The 20,766-nt window shown below is 40.5% G+C and overlaps 2 protein-coding genes across 2 annotated transcripts in view; one reads left to right on the top strand and one right to left on the bottom strand.

The window, feature by feature from the left end:
• Window positions 1-2,078, top strand: part of rbm22 (RNA binding motif protein 22) — a 12,134-nt gene extending 10,056 nt beyond the window's left edge. Inside the window, exon 11 of the mRNA XM_088343893.1 lies at window positions 1,617-2,078. Coding sequence (XP_088200019.1) covers window positions 1,617-1,774 — 158 coding nt within the window. The 3' untranslated portion in view covers window positions 1,775-2,078. The remainder of the gene's footprint in view (window positions 1-1,616) is intronic.
• Window positions 1,969-19,060, bottom strand: LOC148360315 (myozenin-2-like). Its single transcript, XM_088343895.1, has 6 exons — window positions 18,977-19,060; window positions 15,025-15,124; window positions 12,822-12,988; window positions 11,597-11,678; window positions 8,604-8,784; window positions 1,969-4,238 (listed from the first exon to the last, which is right to left on the bottom strand). Exons 2-6 carry the CDS (start codon window positions 15,104-15,106, stop codon window positions 4,055-4,057), a joined length of 696 nt encoding a protein of 231 aa, XP_088200021.1. The 5' UTR covers window positions 15,107-15,124; window positions 18,977-19,060; the 3' UTR covers window positions 1,969-4,054.
• Window positions 19,061-20,766: the final 1,706 nt, after the last annotated feature.

Below are 20,766 nucleotides of genomic sequence, written 5' to 3' on the forward strand. Positions count from 1 at the left end.
GGCAGGTAGTCAAGAAAGGTCTGAAGAGGTGAGTTTTGAGTCCGCATTTGAAGGTGGACGGGCTCTCCGAATTTTAGAGGTCAGGCAGCAATGAGTTCCAGAGCTGGGGGGCAGAGCGGCTGAAAGCTCTGCTCCCCATGGAACTGAGGCGGGCAGGGGGTATATTAAGATGGAGGGAGGAAGATGATCAAGGATGGTCTTCAATTTTGCTTTCATTCGTCATTAAAAAGACTTTAAAAGTCTTGAATTTACCTGTAGGAACCCTGAAAATGCTAATCTGAGCAAAGTTACAGTAGATCTCTGGCATACAATACGAATCCATTCTGAAGTGGGGATGGCAAAGTAAATTCGCTGTACAGCGGGAGATAGAAACCTACAGTCATGTGCTCTGTACCCCAAACATTAAAATAATACTTTTGTACATAACCATTACTAATGTGTAATATACACGTGTATAGAAAATAATAATATAATTGAATAGTGTAAGGTTTTAACATTTCCTAAACTGCAATCTGACTCCAAGACACTTCACGTGTCTTGTCCAAACCCTTACAGATGGAGCATGTTCTAAAGTCAGGGAAATTATTCAGCCGATCGCCGCATATAGTCCACATATTAATATATTTAGCCGAATCACATAGTTGATCAAATCAGGTCTCTGCCTGTGCCAATTACAATCGTGTGCAGGAGACAGGGCGACGGGACTCCCGGGGCTCCTCTGTTATAATTCATGCCGATGGAATATTTACGCCCCGTGACCAAGCCTCTGGCTGATTGGTCCGCGCCGCGTTGATGCAATTATTCCAATCGTCCTTCGAAGCATTGGGATAAGGGTGATAGGTCATCGCCCTTGCCCCCCACCCCAGGCGAGTTGATAAGTCATTGTTATCTACACAAACAGAAACCAAAGACACATTCCCAAGCACAGGCAATTTTACGACAGCCTTCTCTCAGAGTTTGCTCTCAAACACTGAAGTCACATTTTAGAACAAGAATATTTGACTTTATGTAAGATAAAACAGTGTATTTCAATAGGCATGAAAACGATAAATTACCTTTATTTATTTTTTTGTCTTGATGTGGCGTAAGAAAAATTAAAGTTCATCGTTCTACTTGCAAGGATTGTCTTTCCAATAGAAAACTTGAACATCTCCTTATTCTTAATAATTGTCCCGTTCGTCGATTTGTTACAGTCACGGGAACTTGTTAATGGTCAACTGCTTAGGGCTATGTACTTTTGGCAAGGATAGTTATTCCTGTGCCTTCTTACGATTTTTTTCATAATTGCAAGCCACGGTTCCATGGTTATCATGTTTTTGCTTCTTCATTTAGCATCACTGCAAGCCTTGGGACCTAGAGCAAATGAATAAAGCACATGTTTGTTGTTTCATTGACTCGTCTTTACGAAGTACGAGATTCTGAAGTGAATGAAAGGAAGGGCATTGTGGGTGGTAATTCAGCCAACTGCATATCAGCAACTTAATGCAGTATTTGTTGTCGAATTGTGGGGAAAATGCATTAACGAGGGGACGAAAAAAAACATCCGACACCGTACTGTGGTCTACTGTGTCCATTTTTCATACTCTAAGATAAACCCTGTGACTATTTCTCCAAAGGTTTCGGGCCGCCAATGTTTCATCCCATGGGTGCCATGGCTCCACCGATGCCTCCTCCACCCATGACCATGAGACCTCCGGGTCAAATCCATTATCCCTCACAGGACCCGCAGAGGATGGGAGCCCACGCTGCACACGGAGCTCGACAAGGCGATTAGCCGCTAGCCTCACACTTTACCGTGATTGGTCGCTTCCCCGAGCCACGCCCCATTTTGTCCCGTCTCATGCAGGTACCTGCTTTGGACTGAATGGAATAATCCCAAAAATAAACATACAGGTAATTATTGTTTTTTTTACACCTGTCGTGCAGAAAAATACCCAAATCGGTGCAGTCATGTCAACATTTTTTGTTAGGTTCATTTTATTTTAAACCGTGTCCATTTTCCATGCCCGATGAGTTAATTCAAATGTCTTTTTTTTTTGTATTTACCGAATAAAAAATATTCATTCTCACCTTGAAAATCTGTAGCTTTATTGATATTCACTCATTGTGAAAGAGAAAAACAGGTCTATTTATCATAGAGCTGTAACAAAGTTGCGTGCATTGTTGAGGCAGAACGGCAGAATTTGTGTCAGTTTACAGCAGCCCATTGACACAAAAAGATGGGAACAGCTCAAAATTGCTCAAAGAATGAGCTAGAACAGGGGTGTCAAACTCATTTCAACTCTGGGGCCACACGATAGAACAATCATTCTGTCGGGGGCCGGACTAGTAGATTCGAGAGAAAGAAAGAGAGATAAAGAAATAAAAGAAAGAGGGAGGGAGGGAGGGAAAAGGAGAGAGGGCGGGACAAAGAAAGAAAAAGAGAGGGAGAGAGCGTGAGAAACAACATAAAAAGTCATGAGAGAGACGGAAAAGAAAGGGAGAGGAAGAAAGAAATTCAAAGAGAAATAGAAAGACAGAAGGAGAGAAAAGAAAGCGCAAAGGGTAGGAAGAGAGAGATAAAAGGAAAAAAGGAAGTTAGAGCAAAAGAAGTTAAAAAGACACAGAGAGAGAAAGAGACAAAGAGGAACAAAGGAAGAGAAAAAGAGATACAGGGACAGAGTGGGAGATACAAGTAGTGTCTTTGTTCGAGGTACCTGGCTTTGGCAACATCAAGTTGACATATTTCAACCCGCAGTTCGTTTTTCTCTTGCGCTTCTCTGAGTATTGTCTCGCGCGCCGGATTCAATTCCTTGATCTGGCCCGCGGGCCGCCTGTTTGACACCTGTGAGCTAGAAGCAAGATAGCGACTGGTGGGGATGTTTGTGGGGAAAAATCCTGTATAGAAACAGTCAGTTCCTCTTTTTATATTCCTCTCCAGGTTTGAAATTCTGCAGCCCAACAAAAGATGTTGACTGCCTAATCTCATTTATGAATCCAGATAATCGTACATTGACTGTGAAAATTACGTTTTAAAATCCTTTCTTTGCTTCGTCTGCTGCCATTACTTCGTGCAGCTGCTAACCACATTATCTCTTATGCAAGCGGTTTTTTTTCCCCGTTCTCACTTTTGGCTAACACACAGATAACAGCCTTAAGCTAATTACAGTAGACCCCCGGGATAGAGTGTCACCGCCTCCCAACATTTCAAATCAGATGTTTTTTTAGACTCTTTCCAGCATCCTGGATTAAAACAGAGTGATAAAAGATATAGTTATACCGTGCAATCGTATATTTATTGCCCTCTTTATGGCGTTTTCCCCCACTATACAAGATCAACATCAAATTACCTAATGAAGATTTACATCTCTTGAGATGCCTTTCTGCAATTCGTCGGCGTCCGATGAAATGCTGGGATGCTATTGGTTTGCTTCTCTGCATCATGAAACTGCTAATAGTCTATTGGCTGAACTACTTCTCACTATGGCTATGCTGAGTGTGTGCAAAGACTTTGCAAATCGGTGATACAATACTGGATTTTTCGTACTTTATTATGGGTCATAAGCAAAAGCAAAACCTTGGAAATAAAGTTTTTGGATAACAAATATGACAAGGGTACACAATTGGCTAATCTCACTAAGATTGGTTGGTTATGGTTGTAGCAAATCAATGATAGGAACTATTATTAAAGATGAAGAGGCGATTAAAGTAAGGAAATCAGAGGGCATGACATTCCTCCAAAATGAATGTTTAATAATCAGTTTAATATTCAATCAGTCATCAGTGTCTTCTCGCCCTCTGCATCCACCCGCTACTCCACTCTACCAGTTGAAGTCTCAACTCAGGTAGATCAAATGTTATATTTCTTTTGAACATTGTTTTTTCAATCATATGCACTTATATTACCAGTTAGTAATACTATATACCTTTTTTGTTGTTTTTAACTGGGGTAGCAGAGGTTCGGAATCCATTAACCATGCATTATGAGACCATTTTCCTTTGCAAACCCTAACTTTATTGCAGATTCTTACTGTATCCCGGGGGTCTAATGTAACTGATCTATCAGAGTCCTTTTTCATAGTTCGTTGGATTCGGGGCAGTGTTGACCCGCCCATCCCCTGGGCGCTCTGTTGAAATTAGGCCGATAGCAGAGACGCTCCGAAGTGTTGCCGGGCAGATTTTCCGATTCCTGGGGCTCCGAGCTCGGGACGGGGATCGCTCTTTTGCTGAATAGTGCGCCCCCAAAAGGCATAGGAGACCTGCGAGTCCAAAGAAAAACCAGATTCATTTTGCCGGAAGCCATGGGATGTGATCCGTGACCAGGGTTCGTACGGGTGCTTGAAATGCTTGTTAATGCTTGAAATTGTCGCCTTTTCACAACAATTCACACGTGGTTTATTCTATCCTCTAATCCAGGGGTGTTAATCTCATTTTACCTCGGGGGCCACACGATAGAACAAACATTCTCTCGGGGGCCGGAGTAGTAGATTAGAGAGAAAGGAAAGGAGAAAGAAATGAGACAAAGCGAAGGAGAGAAAAAGAGAGAGAAGAGAGAGTGAACATGAGAAACAAGAGATAAAGACAAATAATGAGAGGGGCAAAGAAAGAGAGAGAAAGAAAAATATCCAAAGAGAAATAGAAGTAGAGAAAGAGAAAAGGAGAGAACAAAGGAGAGAATGGGAAAAGCAAGAGAGAAAGAAAGAAGAGAGAGAAGGAAAAAATGGAAGAGAGAGCAAAAGAAGTCACAGAGAGAGCGGAAAAAAACAGAGACAAAGAAAGGGAAAAAGAGAGACACAAAGTGAAAGAGAGAGAAAGACAAGAGAGTTAGAGAAAAAGGAAGGGAAAGAGAGGGAGAGAGACAGAAAGACTGAGAGAGAGAAAACATGAAATGTGAGAAACAAGAGATAAAGACAAATAATGAGAGAGGAGGAAAGAGAGGGAAAGAAAACTAAGAGAAATAGAAGTAGAGAAAGAGAAAGGGAGAGAATGGGAGAAGGAGAGAATGGAAAAGCAAGAGGGAGAGAAAAAGAGAAAATAAAAAAATGGAAGAGAAGGCAAAAGAAAGTAAAATGACATAGAGCGCAAAAGAGACAAAACAAAGAAAGAGAAAAAGAGCAACACAGAAAGTGAAAGAGAGAGAAAGACAGAGAGTGAGAGAAAAAGGGAGGGATAGAGAGAGAGAAAGAAATAAATACAAGTACAGTGTCTTTGTTTGAGGCACCTGGCTTTGGCAACATCAAGTGGACATATTTCAACCTGCAGCTTGTTTTTCTCTTACGCTTCTCTGAGTGTTGTCTCGCGGGCTGGATTCAATCCCTTGGCGAGCCTGATCCGGCCCGCGGGCCGCCTGTTTGACACATTCGACCATATGTAATAAAGAAGAGGTAAATAAAGTATGAAAATCTTCTAAGGGTACTGCTTCCAAGTGGAAATATGAATTTGCCGTTTCCTGTACCTTTCCACCTATTCATCCACCCGCTTACTCCACTATACCAACTCAAAACCTGTTACACCAAAGGTTCCGATCGTCAATTGTTGATGAGGGAATATTGGTAGGAACCAAAAGGCGGAACTAATGTGCCTGTGTGAGGAGTTGCCTGGGGAAATTAAAGGTAACGTCCATTTCTAGAGACAGCATGTTGTGGGGTAACAATGGACTTGGGAGTAAGATGAAGGCAGCACGAAAAGGTTTGTCACGGTTGCCATGGCGCCCAATCGGCCCCGCCCATGTGGCGCCAGCTGCGGCTCCTTAACAGACTGGCTTTCCCTCAATTTAAGCTCCGTGCTCTCACTCTTCCTTTATCAGTCCCTCAACGAACCTCTGCCCCGCAAGACGTGGGTTCTGACTCGGTCCCTTTTTCCTGTTGGTATTTCCAGTCCGGTATTGTTCCCGTTTATTTTTATCCTGTTTAATATCGGTTTCCAGTTTCTTCTGTCTATTTTTGTCCTGTTTATTATTCTCTTCAGTTTTCGTTCCCGTCTTGTTCATTTTCGATATCCTGTTTCATTATCTGTCCTGTCCCGTCCGATATCAACTCAGGCAATTGGAATCGATCTCGTCGGTCTCTGGCTTCCTGTCTTTCCACGCCAGACCTACCTCACGTGCATGACTCCCCCAATTCCCGTAAAATAAAAGGCTTGTGTGAGAACGTCACGCGTTTGGGTCCTGATCCTGTTCTGGTACCTGACACTCTTAGTCATACAGACAATGTATAGAACGATGTTACTGTTTACAGCCATGCAATTCCATGACAGTAGCCATTGACACGCGTTCTTCGTTTTTCTTTTCATGACCGCGAGCTTTGTTTCCATGGTTATCCGCTTTTTACTTCTCTCTTTAGCATCAGAAAGATTTGGGCTCACATTCATTTTCTGTAGATGTTGGCCGTCCGCCGAAAGGAAATATTTATCTTTCCTGGCGGCGCGGATGCATTTCACATCGCTCCGGCTGTGAAAACCGAGCCCCGGGCAGATGTCTCCAGTGTCCGGATTGAAAATAGCCATCCGAAGACGTCCTTCCAAGAAAATACGCGGGAGAAATTTTCGAAATATTTCGAAGACGGAAAGGTGGCTTTATCTTCTGCTCATGCAATCCATTGCCAACCTCCGCATTGCGCCTTTAATCCAAATTTAGGGACCGAATATATCTTTTCATTTTCATTCTACTATAGAAAATACAACAACACGACTACATTAATACTATGATGCGAAAATAAGGCTACAGAAATATTACCACAGAAACACTTTAAGAATACTTTTTCAGAAATATTACGACAGAAATACTACCAAAAAAACACATAAGTACGACAAAAATACTGCAAAAATTGTACTATAGAAATAACACAGTAGAAATACTGCAAAATACATCAAAATAAAAGCACAATGATACTACAAAATACTCGGAATACTACAAAAATCTGACTGCAGAAATACTGTGAAAATACAACTATAGTACAATAACACTACAGATATACTACAAAAATTATACGATGGAAATACCGCTGTAGAAATACTACAAAATACATCGAAATAAAAGCACAATAGTACTATATAATACTCAAGAAATACTACAAAAATGTGACTGCATAAATACTGCAAAAACACAACTACAGTAATCCTACAAAATTATACTATGGAAATACTCTTGTAGGAATACTACAAAACACTTCAAAATAAAAGCACATTAATATTATGAAATACTAGGGAAATACTACAAAAATCTAAATGCAAAAATGCTACAAACATACTACAGATATACTTCAAAAATTGTACAATGGAAATACTACTGTAGAAATACTACAAAATACTTCCAAATAAAAGCACAGTAATACTGTAAAATAAATGTAACTGTAGAAATACTGCAAAAATACAACTACAGTACAATAATACTACAGATATATTAAAAAATGATACTATGGAAATACTATTGTAGAATTAATTCAAAATACTACAAAACAAAATGCCACTAATATTATAAAATACTAGGGAAATACTACACAAATCTGACTGTAGAAATGCTTCAAAAACCCTACAGGTATACTAGAAAAGTTGTACTTTAGAAATACCACTGTAGACATACTACAAAATACTTCAAATAAAAGCACACTAATACTGTAAAATACTCAGGAAATACTACAAAAATGTGACTGCAGAATTACTAAAGACATACTACAAAATTATACTATGGAAATACTCTTGTAGGAATACTACAGAATACTTCAAAACAAAAGCACACTAATACTATGAAATACAAAAAACTCAAAAGCACAGAATACTATAAAATACAAGAGAAATACTACAAAAATCTGATTGCAGAAATACTACAGATATACTACAAAAATGTACTATGGAAATACTACTGTAAAATACTACAAAATACTTCAAAAAATACTTTATAATACTAAGGAAATACTAAAAAAACACCCAAAAGAGTCTACTATGGAAATATCACAAAAAACTGCAAAAATACTACAAAAAATGCTACAAAAATAAAACTACATTAACAATACAGCCATATTACAAAATTATGCCCCAAAAAATCATACAAAAAACAACTTCAGTAATACTTCAGAAATATTACAAACGTTTTACTATAGAAATACTACAAAATACTAGCCAAGAACACTCACTGACCAAGCATTCATTCCATTTCGCTCTTCCCAACCTGACACCGAACAACCAGCAATCAGCAGAGAGGCCCGACAGCATACACTGGTTTACCCCCTCTGCATCATATGAGTCCATATCAGTCATTTGAAACTGTACTTCACCATTCACATCAACATCCACAGCATGTTTTACCCCGTTCATCCATCCAACCATATTTGGGTCTTCCTCTTATACTATTTCCCACCACTTCTGCACTACATAGTAGTATTCTTGTACTTGTTTTATGTAGTACAAAAGTACTACTGCAGAAATACTACAATGTGGTGCTGAGAATCGAATGGACTAGTGTTTTTCATCCTATTTAAATCCATCCTGTCTTTTATTAAAGAAAATATCGTTTTTAAAATACTATCGTTTTTGGGGGTGCTTGAGATGAATGTCTGGGTGCGTGAGCACCTCCATATCCATATTGGTTACGCCCATGAATTAAACCAATAAAAATCCCAAGTTTTTACCTGTTGAAGGATCTATAGTGGGCAATCTGTTGTCTTTGTGGTGAAGCCATTTGGACATTGAAATCTTCTAGAAGTTCCTTGTTATGGCGCAAGGCCTCCATCCATGGAGACCAGTAAGACCTAGCAATCACCGTGGCGTTGAACTTCTCAGGGGGGATCTCCTTCAGAGGGGCCGAGTATCCTGACGGATGAAAATCCAGATTAAAAATTGTCGGGATTTTCAAGGGAAGAGAAAGTTTCTATGAAAAATGTGTCGGGCGGACCCAAACGCGGAACACAAGGGGTGTGGTCTAACCCCACAGCAAAAGCGACAACAAAATACTTTAAGATTTTTCAATTTTTATCAATGACTTATTATTTAAACTTACATCACTTATGAAATGTGTCGACTTCACCGATTAGCTTAGCGTTAGCTAAATGCTAATTATGTGTTTTATTGAGTACTGTATGTTTTTGTTGAATTTATTCATCTTTTTTTTTCCTGCCAAAGAAATTCAACTAACAACCATTACATATGAATAAAACAGGGACCGAATATATCATTTTGTCTTTATTCTACTATAGAAATACTACGACACAACTACATTAATATTATGATACGAAAATACGGCTACATAATTATTGAAAGAGAGAAATACTTTAAAAATACTTCAGAAATATTATGAGAGAAATACTACCAAAAAACACATTATAACGACAAAAATTGTACTATGGAAATACCACTGTAGAAATACTCCGAAATAGATCAAAATAAAAGCACAGTAATACTGTAAAATACTCAGGAAATACTACAAAAATCTGACTGCAAAAATACTGCAAAAAATACAACTACAGTAATACTTTAGATTTGCTACAAAATTATACAATGGAAATACTCATGTAGGAATACTACAGAATACTTCCAAACAAAAGTACTCTAATACTATGAAATACTACGAAAATACTACAAAAAAACTACAGTTATATCACCAAAAAAATGCTATGGAAATACCGCTGTAGGAATACTACAAATTTTTTCAAAATAAAAGCACAGTAATACTATAAAATACTCAGGAAATACTACAAAAATCTGACTGCAGAAATACTGCAAAAATACAACTACAGTAATACTTTAGATTTACTACAAAATTATACAATGGAAATACTCTTGTAGCGATACTACAGAATACTTCCAAACAAAAGTACTCTAATACTATGAAATACTACGAAAATACTACAAAAAAACTAGTTATATTACGAAAATTGTGCTATGGAAATACTGCTGTAGAAATACTACAAAACACTTCAAAATAAAGGCACATTAATACTATAAAATACTCAGGAAATACTACAAAAATCTGACTGCAGAAATACTGCAAAAAATACAACTACAGTAATACTTTAGATTTACTACAAAATTATACAATGGAAATACTCCTGTAGGAAAACTACAGAATACTTCCAAACAAAAGTACTCTAATACTATGAAATACTACGAAAATACTACAAAAAACTACAGTTATATTACAAAAAAAATTACTATGGAAATACCACTGTAGAAATACTACAAAATTCTTCAAAATAAAAGCACAGTCATACTTTAAAATACTAAGAAAATACTACAAAAATCTGTCTGCAGAAATACTGCAAAAAACGACAGTAATACTACAGATATACTGCAAAAAGTATACTATGGAAATACTCTTGTAGAATACTACAAAAACAAAAGCACACTAATACTATGAAGTACAGGGGAAGTAGAACTACCTTGTCTAGCACGGAACCATGGAAAATATACTATAAACCAGGGATATTTTGCTCAGTCACATTGCACCGGTATTATTTTGAACAGAACTGTATTTCTTCAAATGTTCTGAAAGGCAAATTCAACCCAGCTTGTCTTTTCGATGTTCGATTTTAGGCTAATTCAAGTCCGTTATAGACCTGATTGGGTTCCAAAATGGGCGCCTAGAATTGGGTTGCGGTTCGCCCATAAAATGTAGAAAACTTGAACTCGAAAAGTAGTCGTTGTCGTCCAAGATATTGTCCATAATTCCTGTCGATGACCGTATATTTTTGAAGACGCTTTTAAAACAGGATAATGGTTACACAGTTGTGCCTGAGGTGGCCGGTATCAAAAGGCAATGTGAAGTTTTAGTACGGCGGATAAAATCATTCGATTGTGGCTGCCCTGAAGCACAGCGGTGCGATAAATACGAATGCTGACTCGGTTCCTTCTATTTCTTCCCAGTTTTCTGTGAAAGGGTTTCTTCATCAATTTAGAAATTTGGAAAGGATTTGGAATAGTAATGGGCCGTTTTGGTTCCGTGCTAGGGCTGAGGATCGACTGATTTTTTTCAGTGCTGATACCGATTATTTTTATGAAAAAGAGAAAAAGAGGAGGTGAGAGAGACAGAAAAGGGATAAATAATGAGAGAAATAGAGAGAACACAAAAGAGAGAAAGGGAAAAAAATTATAGAGAAAGAGAAAGAAAAAAAAGAAAGAGAAACAAAGAGACAGAAAAAGAAAGATATCAAAATAAAGAGAGAAAAAAGTGAGAAAAATAGAAAGATCAAGAGAATCAGAGAAGAGAAAAAAACACTGGGTGAACTCGAGAGAAAAAGAGTGAAAATGAGAAATAGAGAGAAAAAGAAAAGGAGTAAGAGAGAAAAGGAGAAAAAAGAAGGAAAGAGTGAAGGAGAAAGAAAAAAGAGAGCGTAAGAGAGAGAGAGAATGAGAAAAAAAGGAAAAAGAAAGACATGTAAATTAGAGAGAGTTAGAGAGAGAGAAGGAGAGAGAGAGAGCAAAAAAGAGACACTAGAAAGAGAGCGAGTCAGAGAGAAAAAGAGAGGGAGTAAAAAAGAGAAAAAGGAAAGAGAAAGAGGAAAAATAGAGATAAAAGAAAAGAGATGGAGGGAGAAATAGAGAAAAAGGAAGAGAGAGAGCAAGAGAAAGAGAGAGAGAGAGAGGGAGAGAGAGACTAGCGAAGCTTCACGACCGGGCCAACGCTTACCATGGACGGAGGAAGCCGGGTTGGCTTTTCCCCCCCGGGGCTCTTGGATGATTTGCGGGGGAGGGACAGGCGCCGGATGGACCTGAAAGAGGGACCGTTTCCATTACTCTCAGAACTCAAATCATCATAGTACAAAAGGCCAGTGGTTATCTAAGCCCTCTCCGGGGACTCTTTTTGAACAACCTGAGAAGCTAAAGTCAATCGTAGTGAAAAATTCAAGCAGTATTAAGTGACTTCACTTAAAAACGTATTCTCCTGAAAGACAAATCCATTATCCCCAATCGAGGGCGGTATCATCTTGATTTTGTGCCTTAGACCAGTGGCCTGCATTCTTCTAGTATCTATGTCTGACACAGGGTTGGTACAGGTGCTTGAAATCCTTGAAAATGCGTTGAATTGAATGTTTTCAGCAAAATGCTAGGATTTTTGGTGAAGTGCTTGAAATTCCGGTTCGTTTTAGTGAGCCGAGCCGAAGGAGCCGGTTCTCCAAAAACTCTACTAACTTTACTCAACTTCGTTCTACTTGGACTCGACTTCAAAATACCGCATTTAGGACACAACGTCAGGGGAACCCGAGTATTTTGACCTTCATGCACTGTAACTTCGACTTAATTGGCTTCTTAATGAGCAATTTGGAGCCCTGATTTTTGTGAGCCGGCTAGATTTTCTTGTTTAATTCCTTTAAAAAAAATCTCATTGTGTTTATTTTTTCCTAACTGTTACCTTTTTTCTTTTTGTTCTCTATTTACTCGTTTCCTTTTGTTTCTTGCGTTTCTTTTTTCTGAAATTTTCCTTCTTTTTTCTCTTCCTTTTGTTTCTTTTTTTCTCAGCGTTTTAGTCCTTTTTCATTTAGGTATTTTTTTCTTTTTTTGTTGTATTTCCCTCCCTTCCTTTAAGTCATTGGGTGCATCATTTTACATAATATTTGGTCGGGTAGGGATGAAAGAAGCAAAAACCACCCGAAGAGCCGTTTAGGACCCGAAAGAGCCGGTTCCTTTTAGTGAGCCGAGCCGAAGGAGCCGGTTCTCGAAAAACTCTACTGACTTTACTCAACTTCGTTCTACTTTGACCTTGACTTCAAAATACCGCATTTAGGACACAACGTCAGGGGAACCCGCGTATTTTGACCTAGAGGGAACACTGCCTGGACCTTCAAGTAAAAATTTCATATGGGGACCCTAGCGTGTGGAGCCCCCAACAGACCCCGACCCCGTTCGGGCCTTACATTCACGATGGCATTGTGAGCAGCGTTGACCACGTTCTCCACCGTGAACTTCTCGGCTCTCTTCTGTCTCTCCTGAAACATGCGGGAGCCTCGATTGGACGGGAGGGCCAGTTCTTCTACCATGACGTCTTTTGGAGCGCTGACCTTCTTTCCCAGATAAAGACCCCCTGACGTCAAATAGAGACAAAGGGGTTAGTGTCCGTGTGGTTCTCGTCACGATTACCGATGTGACTCGGCTGTCCCGCTCATTTGGCGGCAACCGTCGCGGGTTCCGATCGGCTCTGTGTCACTATTTGAACCCAATCCTGTCAATCCCCTGGTGTCAGTCCGTCTGCGAACCTCAGCGTATACTAGGCAAGCCTTTTTCGACCCTGACTCCCGCCTGTCCCGTTTTTGCTCCCGTCTGCCTGTTTTAATCCTGACTACGTCTGCTCTTCCCGACTTACGACCCGTTTTTGATCCCGACCACGTTTCTGCTCTCCTGTCCCGGCTATCGACCTGTTTTTCCGTCCTTGACACCGCCATGGCTCGCTACGGAAGATCCACTTCTGTGTTCGGATCACAAACCGAGTACATGAGCGACTTGCTTCCTGCGCCTAGCGAACACCGGACTGAGCGTAACTAAATTGGGTCCTGTTTCCGTTCTGGTCCTGACAGTTTTTGGCAGTATTCCCTCAATTTTCACAGTCAATCGATCCCATAATCACCTGTATAAGTGAATTTCCGCCAAGTAGAAACCATATACGAATCGAATTGATTGATTGTTACGAAATATTTCCATTTTATTTTCATTCGTCTATATATCGGGAATGCCACTGTTGTTTCCATCCATATATAGTGTAAGTCAGGGGTCTGAAACTCGATTTCAAGAATTCATGTGAAAATAAAACACGCGGGGAAAGGAAAAATGAGGGGGGGTAAAAAATTGGGTAATGCTGCCATCTTTTGGAGAATAGAGGGACTGCAGGCACCAAACCATGACACAAATAAAAATTAAGACAAGGTACCAAAATAATTTACCCGTATGGATTGCTACAGAACACTTCATGCTAATCAAAGTCAGCTTTAACTAACTGTACACTGACCAGCCAATCAGAGGTCAGGAAAAATAACTATGTCATGGAGGGCAATCTTTAAGGCCCCGTGGAGGAGCAAAACATAAACGGGTCTAGAAAAGAGGTCGGCAACGGGAATCAGACAGAACACGGAGCAGGATAGAGTCAGATAAACGGGTCCAGAAAAGAGGTCGGCAACGGGAATCAGACAGAACACAGGGCAGGTTTGAGTCGCATAAACAGGTCTAGAAAAGAGATCTGCAACAGGAATCGGACAGAACACGGGGCAGGATCGAGTCGGACAAACGGGTCCAGAAAAGAGGTCGGCAACGGGAATCGGACAGAACACGGAGCAGGATAGAGTCAGATAAACAGGTCTAGAAAAGAGATCGGCAACAGGAATCAGACAGAACACGGGGCAGGTTAGAGTCGGATAAATGGGTCCAGAAAAGAGGTCGGCAATGGGAATCAGACAGAACACGGTGCAGGATAGAGTCGGATAAAAGGGTCCAGAAAATAGGTTGACAGGATAGAGTCGGAGAGTCACAAAAGCTTGCCTAGCGGGCAGCATAGGATCGCAGACGATCCGACGAGTGTAGACGTATTTTTTTTCATAGTTTCGTGCGAAATGAAGAGAATATGCTTATAAAACACAATCGAATTTTCGACTATAAGCCACTATAAGCGAAACATCAAAGCGCTTTCCTTCAAATAATTCCGAGCATCATGAACAGAACCTCCCTCCTATGCTATCGTTGCCGTGCAGAGACACTCAAATAGCCCCAGGATGATGTCAGAGGGTCTCGCTCTCATGTTTGTTGTCGTCCGTAGTCGCAAGGGTAACCGGGAATATAAATAGGAATCCGGAGATGAAAGGCGCTCCCAAGTGAAAGTGTTCGGAGAAGCTTCGGCATGAAAACCACTAGCGGGAGTCGCGTTTTGCTGAGGTGGGGGGAAATGTTCTTTTCAAGCTTAGCTAGGAGACCACACCGGAGAACAAATACAGTAACTGAGACGCTTCCTGCTGGGAGATCAGGACGGGGTTCTTCTACGGTTTTCGGGTCCGCCGCGTCCCCCGGCGATTGTACCGACGAGCGCAGTACGTGTCAGTGCGGGTCGTCGGCAAGCGCGTCATGTTGGTGACTCACCTCCTTTGGCTTCTTTGGACAGCATACGAGCCTGCAGCATTCTCTGCTTGGTGACGTCGTCCAGGCCCGGTTGCGTGAACATGGTCTTGTCTGTCGGATGCTGGACAAAGATGGAGGGAATCAAATGTCACGCGTATCGGTTCCCTTTTTTTATAGGTCTGACGGTTCCAAAGACATTTCCACCCATCAAATTTTATACCGTAGCGTGATACCGATCCCCAACTGGTCGCTGGTACAGTAGAGGACGCCGGTCGAGAGGTTCAAGACACGTTTACGTCTTCGGAAACAAAAGTTTGGAAACAGGCGGAGGTTTCGGAGAACCACTTGACAAGACAGAAAGCACGTTTTTAAATCCCATAAAACTTTAACATTTCAAATTAACGCCTTATGTTTTGCGATAGTATTTAAAAACTTCGAGGACTGACCATTAATGTTCCCTCTAAGAAAATCAAGTCGGCTCACAAAAATCAGGGCTCCAAATTGCTAATTAAGAAGCCAATTAAGTCAAAGTTACAGTGCATGAAGGTCAAAATACACAGGTTCCTCTGACGCTGTGTTCTAAATGCGGTATTTTGAAGTCAAGGTCGAAGTAGAACAAAGTTGAGTAAAGTCAGTAGAGTTTTTCGAGAACCGGCTTCTTCGGCTCGGCTCACTAAAAGGAACCGGCTCTTTCCGGTCCTAAACGGCTCTTCGGATTGTTTTAAAGCGGCTCATGTGTTCGCCAAAAAACAGGATTTGTTTCAAAGGTTTTGTTTCCAAAATCCATTATCCCTGGTATGCGATAAACGGGCCCAACACCAGAGTAGGAGAAACATGCCCAGACCATGACACTTGCAACATTATGCTTCACGGTCTTCAATGTTTACTGAGGTTTGAATTTGGGGGTTGTCTCACACTCGGTCTCTGGCCCTTGGACCCAAATTTGATTTTCTTTAGTCCCCAAAATGTTCCTCCCTCAAGGGGATAGGGGAACGTAACCTTTACAAGTAGCTTGACATACACAAACTGATCCATTATCCCTGGTATGCGATGAACGGGCCCAACACCAGAGTAGGAGAAACATGCCCAGACCATGATACTTGCAACACCATGCTTCACGGTCTTCAATGTTTACTGAGGTTTGAATTTGGGAGTTGTCTCACATGAGTCCAACACCAGAGTAAGAGAAAAAAGCCCAGATCGTGATACTCGCACCACCATGCTTCACAGTCTTCACAAAGTACTGAGGTTTTGAATATAGAGTTTGGGGGTCGTCTACCACATGGACTATTGATCAATCCCGCTCTAATATTCCAACCTCAATTGATATTGTTACCTCAAAACACAGATATTGTCCTCGATACTTCTACCTGGTATCAGTCCAATTCCCGTATACTCTTCAAAGAATGTGAAGTGGAGGAATTTGAGTTTTTCTATTCCTCCAATAAAACAGCATTTCATTCTATGTAGTTTCATTTAAAACACCGCACGCACCCGCATGGACATTTTTTGAATTTTATTCAATGAATGCCTCGAGGCGTTCAGGGAACGTTTAGAGTACAGGAAATGCTAAAAACGGCACAGGTTTTATTTTTAGCGACGAGTTTGTTTGAATATTTATTTTGGGTGAATCGCCGGGAGGGGAAATTTGGTGCGTTATGCCGCGTTTCTAAACAGGAAAGGAGAAGATTCAAGAGAAAGAAAAGAGAGATCAAGAAATAAGAGAAAGAGGGAGGGAAAGAGAGAGAGAGAGAGCGTGAGAAACAAAAAAGATAAAAAGTTGTGAGAGAGGGGGAAAAGAAAGGGAGAGGAAGAAAGAAATCCAAAGAGAAATAGAAAGACGGAAGGAGAGAAAAGAGAAAAGAAAGCGCAAAGGGTAGGAAGAGAGGAAGAGAAAAAGAGAGAAAATAAAAAAGGAAGTTAGAACAAAAGAAGTTAAAAAGACAGAGAGAGAAAGAGACAAAGAGCAACAAAAGAACGAGAAAAAGAGAGACACAGAGAGTGAAAGAGACAGAGAGTGGGAGAAAAGGGGTGGAAAAGAGGGAGAGAGAGAGAGAGAGAAAGAGAGAGAGAGAAAGAGAGAGAGAGAGAGTGAGAAACAAAAGAGATAAAAAGAGAAGTCGTGAGAGAGGGGGAAAAGAAAGGGAAAGGAAGAAAGAAATCCAAAGAGAAATAGAAAGACAGAAGGAGAGAAAAGAGAAAAGAAAGCGCCAAGGGTAGAAAGAGAAAAAGAGAAAAGAGAGAAAAGGAAACAAGGAAGTTAGAGCAAAAAAAGTTAAAAAGACAGAGAAAGAAAGAGACAAAGAGCAACAAAAGAACGAGAAAAAGAGAGACACAGAGAGTGGGAGAAAAGGGGTGGAAAAGAGGGAGGGAGAGAGAGAGAGAGAGAGAGAGAGAAAGAGAGAGAGAGAAAGAGAGAGAGAGAGAGAGAGAGAGAGAGTGAGAAACAAAAGAGATAAAAAGAGAAGTCGTGAGAGTGGGGGAAAGAAAGGGAGAGGAAGAAAGAAATCCAAGGAGAAATGGAAAGACAGAAAAGAGAAAAGAAAGCTAGCAGGGTATGAAGAGAGAAAGAGAAAAGAGAGAGAAGGAAAAAAGGAAGTTACAACAAAAGAGGTTATAAGACACAGAGAGAGAGAAAGAGACAGAGACAGAGTGGGATAAAAGGGATGGAGAAGAAAGAGAGAGAGAGAGAGAGAGAGAGAGAGAGAGAGAAATAAATACAAGTACAGTGCCTTTGTTCGAGGTACTTGGCTTTGGCAACATCAAGTTGACATATTTCAACCTGCAGCTTGTTTTTTCTCTTGCGCTTCTCTTTGTTCTTCTTTTATCTCTCATTCTAACTTTTCTTCCTATCTGTCTCTCTCTTTTTTGCCACTCTTTCTTTTTCTCTTCTTTCTTACCCCATCTCTTATTCTGTATTGCTCGTTCTCTCTCTCCCTCTCTCTCTCCCTCTTTGTTTCTTTCCCTATCTCTCTCTTACTTTCTTTCTTTCATTCATTCATTCATTCTTTCTTTCTTTCTTTCTTTCTTTCTTTCTTTCTTTCTTTCTTTCTTTCTTTCTTTCTTTCTTTCTTTCTTTCTTTCGTTCTTTCTTTCATTCTTTCTTTCGTTCTTTCTTTCATTCTTTCTTTCGTTCTTTCTTTCTTTTTTATTTCTTTCTTTTTTATTTCTTTCTTTCTTTCTTTAAGTCAAGTCAAGTGATGTTTATTTGCAATGCTCTTAATCACAAAGAGTCTCAAAGGGCTGCACGGATCAAAGACTATTGCAAACTACAGACTATTATGACACCATCCTCTCTTTCTTTCTTTCTTTCTTTCTTTCTTTCTTTCTTTCTTTCTTTCTTTCTTTCTTTCTTTCTCTCTTTCTTTCTTTCTTTCTCTCTTTCTTTCTTTCTTTCTTTCTTTTATTCTTTCATTCTTTCTTTCTCTCTTTCTTTCTTTCTTTCTTACTTTTTTTCTTTCTTTCTTTCTTTCTTTCTTTCTTTCTTTCTTTCTTTCTCTGTCTCTCTCTTTTCCTTTATCTTTTTCTTTCATTCTCTCTTTTTCTTTCTCTCTCTGTCCTTCTCTGTCAGTCTTTCTCTCTACCTTCTACATACAATAGTTAACCTGACCGGGTGGAAACATATGTTGGCCTGGGGAGGCATGGGCGCCACCAGGCTGTACTTGCCCAAGACACACCATAGCAAATGCTGCCCCTTACCACCTGAGTGCTTAAGGAATACACAGACACACGGAAATAGTAAGTGTAACATCCTACATGCTTTTAACCTAACTGTTAAATGTGAACCTGGAGTGCCACGTCCAATTTCGTTCAACCCATTTTGTAACAACGACAATAAAGGTCTATTCTATCCTTTTCTAGTCCCTTTTCTAGAAAGGGTGCTTTTTGTGCCAAGAAGTAGCAAAAAAGTGGTTCTCAGCCGGGAGAAGATCGGGGCCCCCCTGGATGAGACCGTGAGAAATGGAAGCCTTACCGGAGCGCCTGGTGGTCCGCCTCTCCTCGCGGGGTGTCACCACCGAAATGAAAGGCTGCCGGCTTTTTGTCGGAGGCCTCCCGGCAGCAACGTGACGCTCCCCAAACAGAGAAGGAAGATCCCGTAAAGAAGGCACGAAGGAACGCTTCTGGCTCTTAGCTCACCGGGTTATTTTAACACCAGCCAAGATGGATGAATGGAGTGATGAGGGGTCCGGGGAGGCTATCAAGATTCTCATTCTGGAAACAGTCAGCATGAAAACAGATTCAGATTTTTTGGAGGTCTGTCACTACATATCTGAGTAAAACACAGAGACGTTGATTTAGCTCATGAGGAGATGTAGTCAGTTCTAGGCCTGATTTTCATTTGCCCAAAACGTCAACCCTTTTAATTCACAGAATTGTTGGAAGGAACAAAAGGACACTCCACAAGCTCACAAAGGGTGATAAAAAAGCAGTTACGGTAATACTTTCTACATTTACCTAAATCCTATGAAATTGGAAATACACAATTATAATTATAATCTGGCTCTTAGCTCACCGGGTTATTTTAACATGAGCCAAGATGGATAAATGGAGTGATGAGGAGTGTGGGGAGGCTATCAAGATTCTCATTCTGACCTATTTTCCAATGTATAAGGCGCCCCTGATAACCCAAAATTTCCTAGAAAGTTACAGGTGCCGCTTACAATCCAGTGCGCTTTACAGCCCAGAAAATAGGATCAAATGAATAGTTTTAGGTCTATCACTTTACATATCTGAGTAAACCACAAAAACGTTAATTTAGCTCATGAGGAGATGTAGTCAGTTCTAGGCCTGATTTTCATTTGCCCAAAACTTCAACAACAACCCCTTTTAATTCACAGAATTGTTGGGGGAAGGAACAATAGGACGCTCCACAAGCTCACAAAGGGTGATAAAAAAAAAGGGTCTATATTTGTAGTTTAATGAAAACCCACAGAACAAACTGTGAACAACCAAAAACTCCCTACCTCACTTCCTCTCTTTCTCTCTTGCTTGCTCTGTCATGGTTGCCATGGCGCCCAATTGGCCCCGCCCGTGTGTGTCACGGTTGCCCTGGTGCCCAATAAAGCTCAGCGCTCTCTTGCTTTGGTGGTCGGCCCGTCAAACGAACTACTCCCCCACAAGACGTGGGTTCTGTCCCAATCCTGTTTTTCCTGTTGATATCTTCAGTCCATTATTGTTCCTGTTTATTTTTGTCCTGTTTAATTTCGGGTTCCAGTTTTGTTTCCGTCTGTTTTTGTCCTGTTTGTTAGTTTCTCCAGTTTTTGTTCCCATCCGGTTTCTCCTGTTTATTTTCGTTATCTTTCTCGTCGGTCTTTGGTTTCCTGTCCTTCCGCGCCGGACCGGCTTTCTAAAGTGCATGACTCCCCATTTTCCGTGAAATAAAAGGCCTCTGTGACAACTTCACGCGATTGGGTCCTGATCCTGTTCTGGTTCTGACATGCTCTCTTGCTTTCTATCTTTGCTTTCTTTCTTTCTTTCTTTTTCGCATTCTTGCTTTCTTTCATTCTCCTTTTCTTTCTCATCCTCTCTTTCTTTGTCTTTCTCTTTTTCTGCCTTTTGTTTCTCTCTCTTCCTTCTCTCTCTCTCTCTTTCTCTTTCTCCTTCTCTCTTTCTTTTACTCTGTCTTTTTCTTTCTCTCTCTTTCTCTCCTTTTCTTCCCCCCCCATCTCTCTTTCTACCTCTTTTGCTTTCTTTCTTTCGTTTTTGCTTTCTTGCTTTCTTTTATTCTCCTTTTCTTTCTCATCCTCTCTTTCTTTGTCTCTC

The sequence above is a fragment of the Urocampus carinirostris genome, chromosome 9, assembly GCF_059441175.1.
Source record: "Urocampus carinirostris isolate Australia breed hairy pipefish chromosome 9, RoL_Ucar_1.0, whole genome shotgun sequence".
NCBI lineage: Eukaryota > Metazoa > Chordata > Actinopteri > Syngnathiformes > Syngnathidae > Urocampus > Urocampus carinirostris.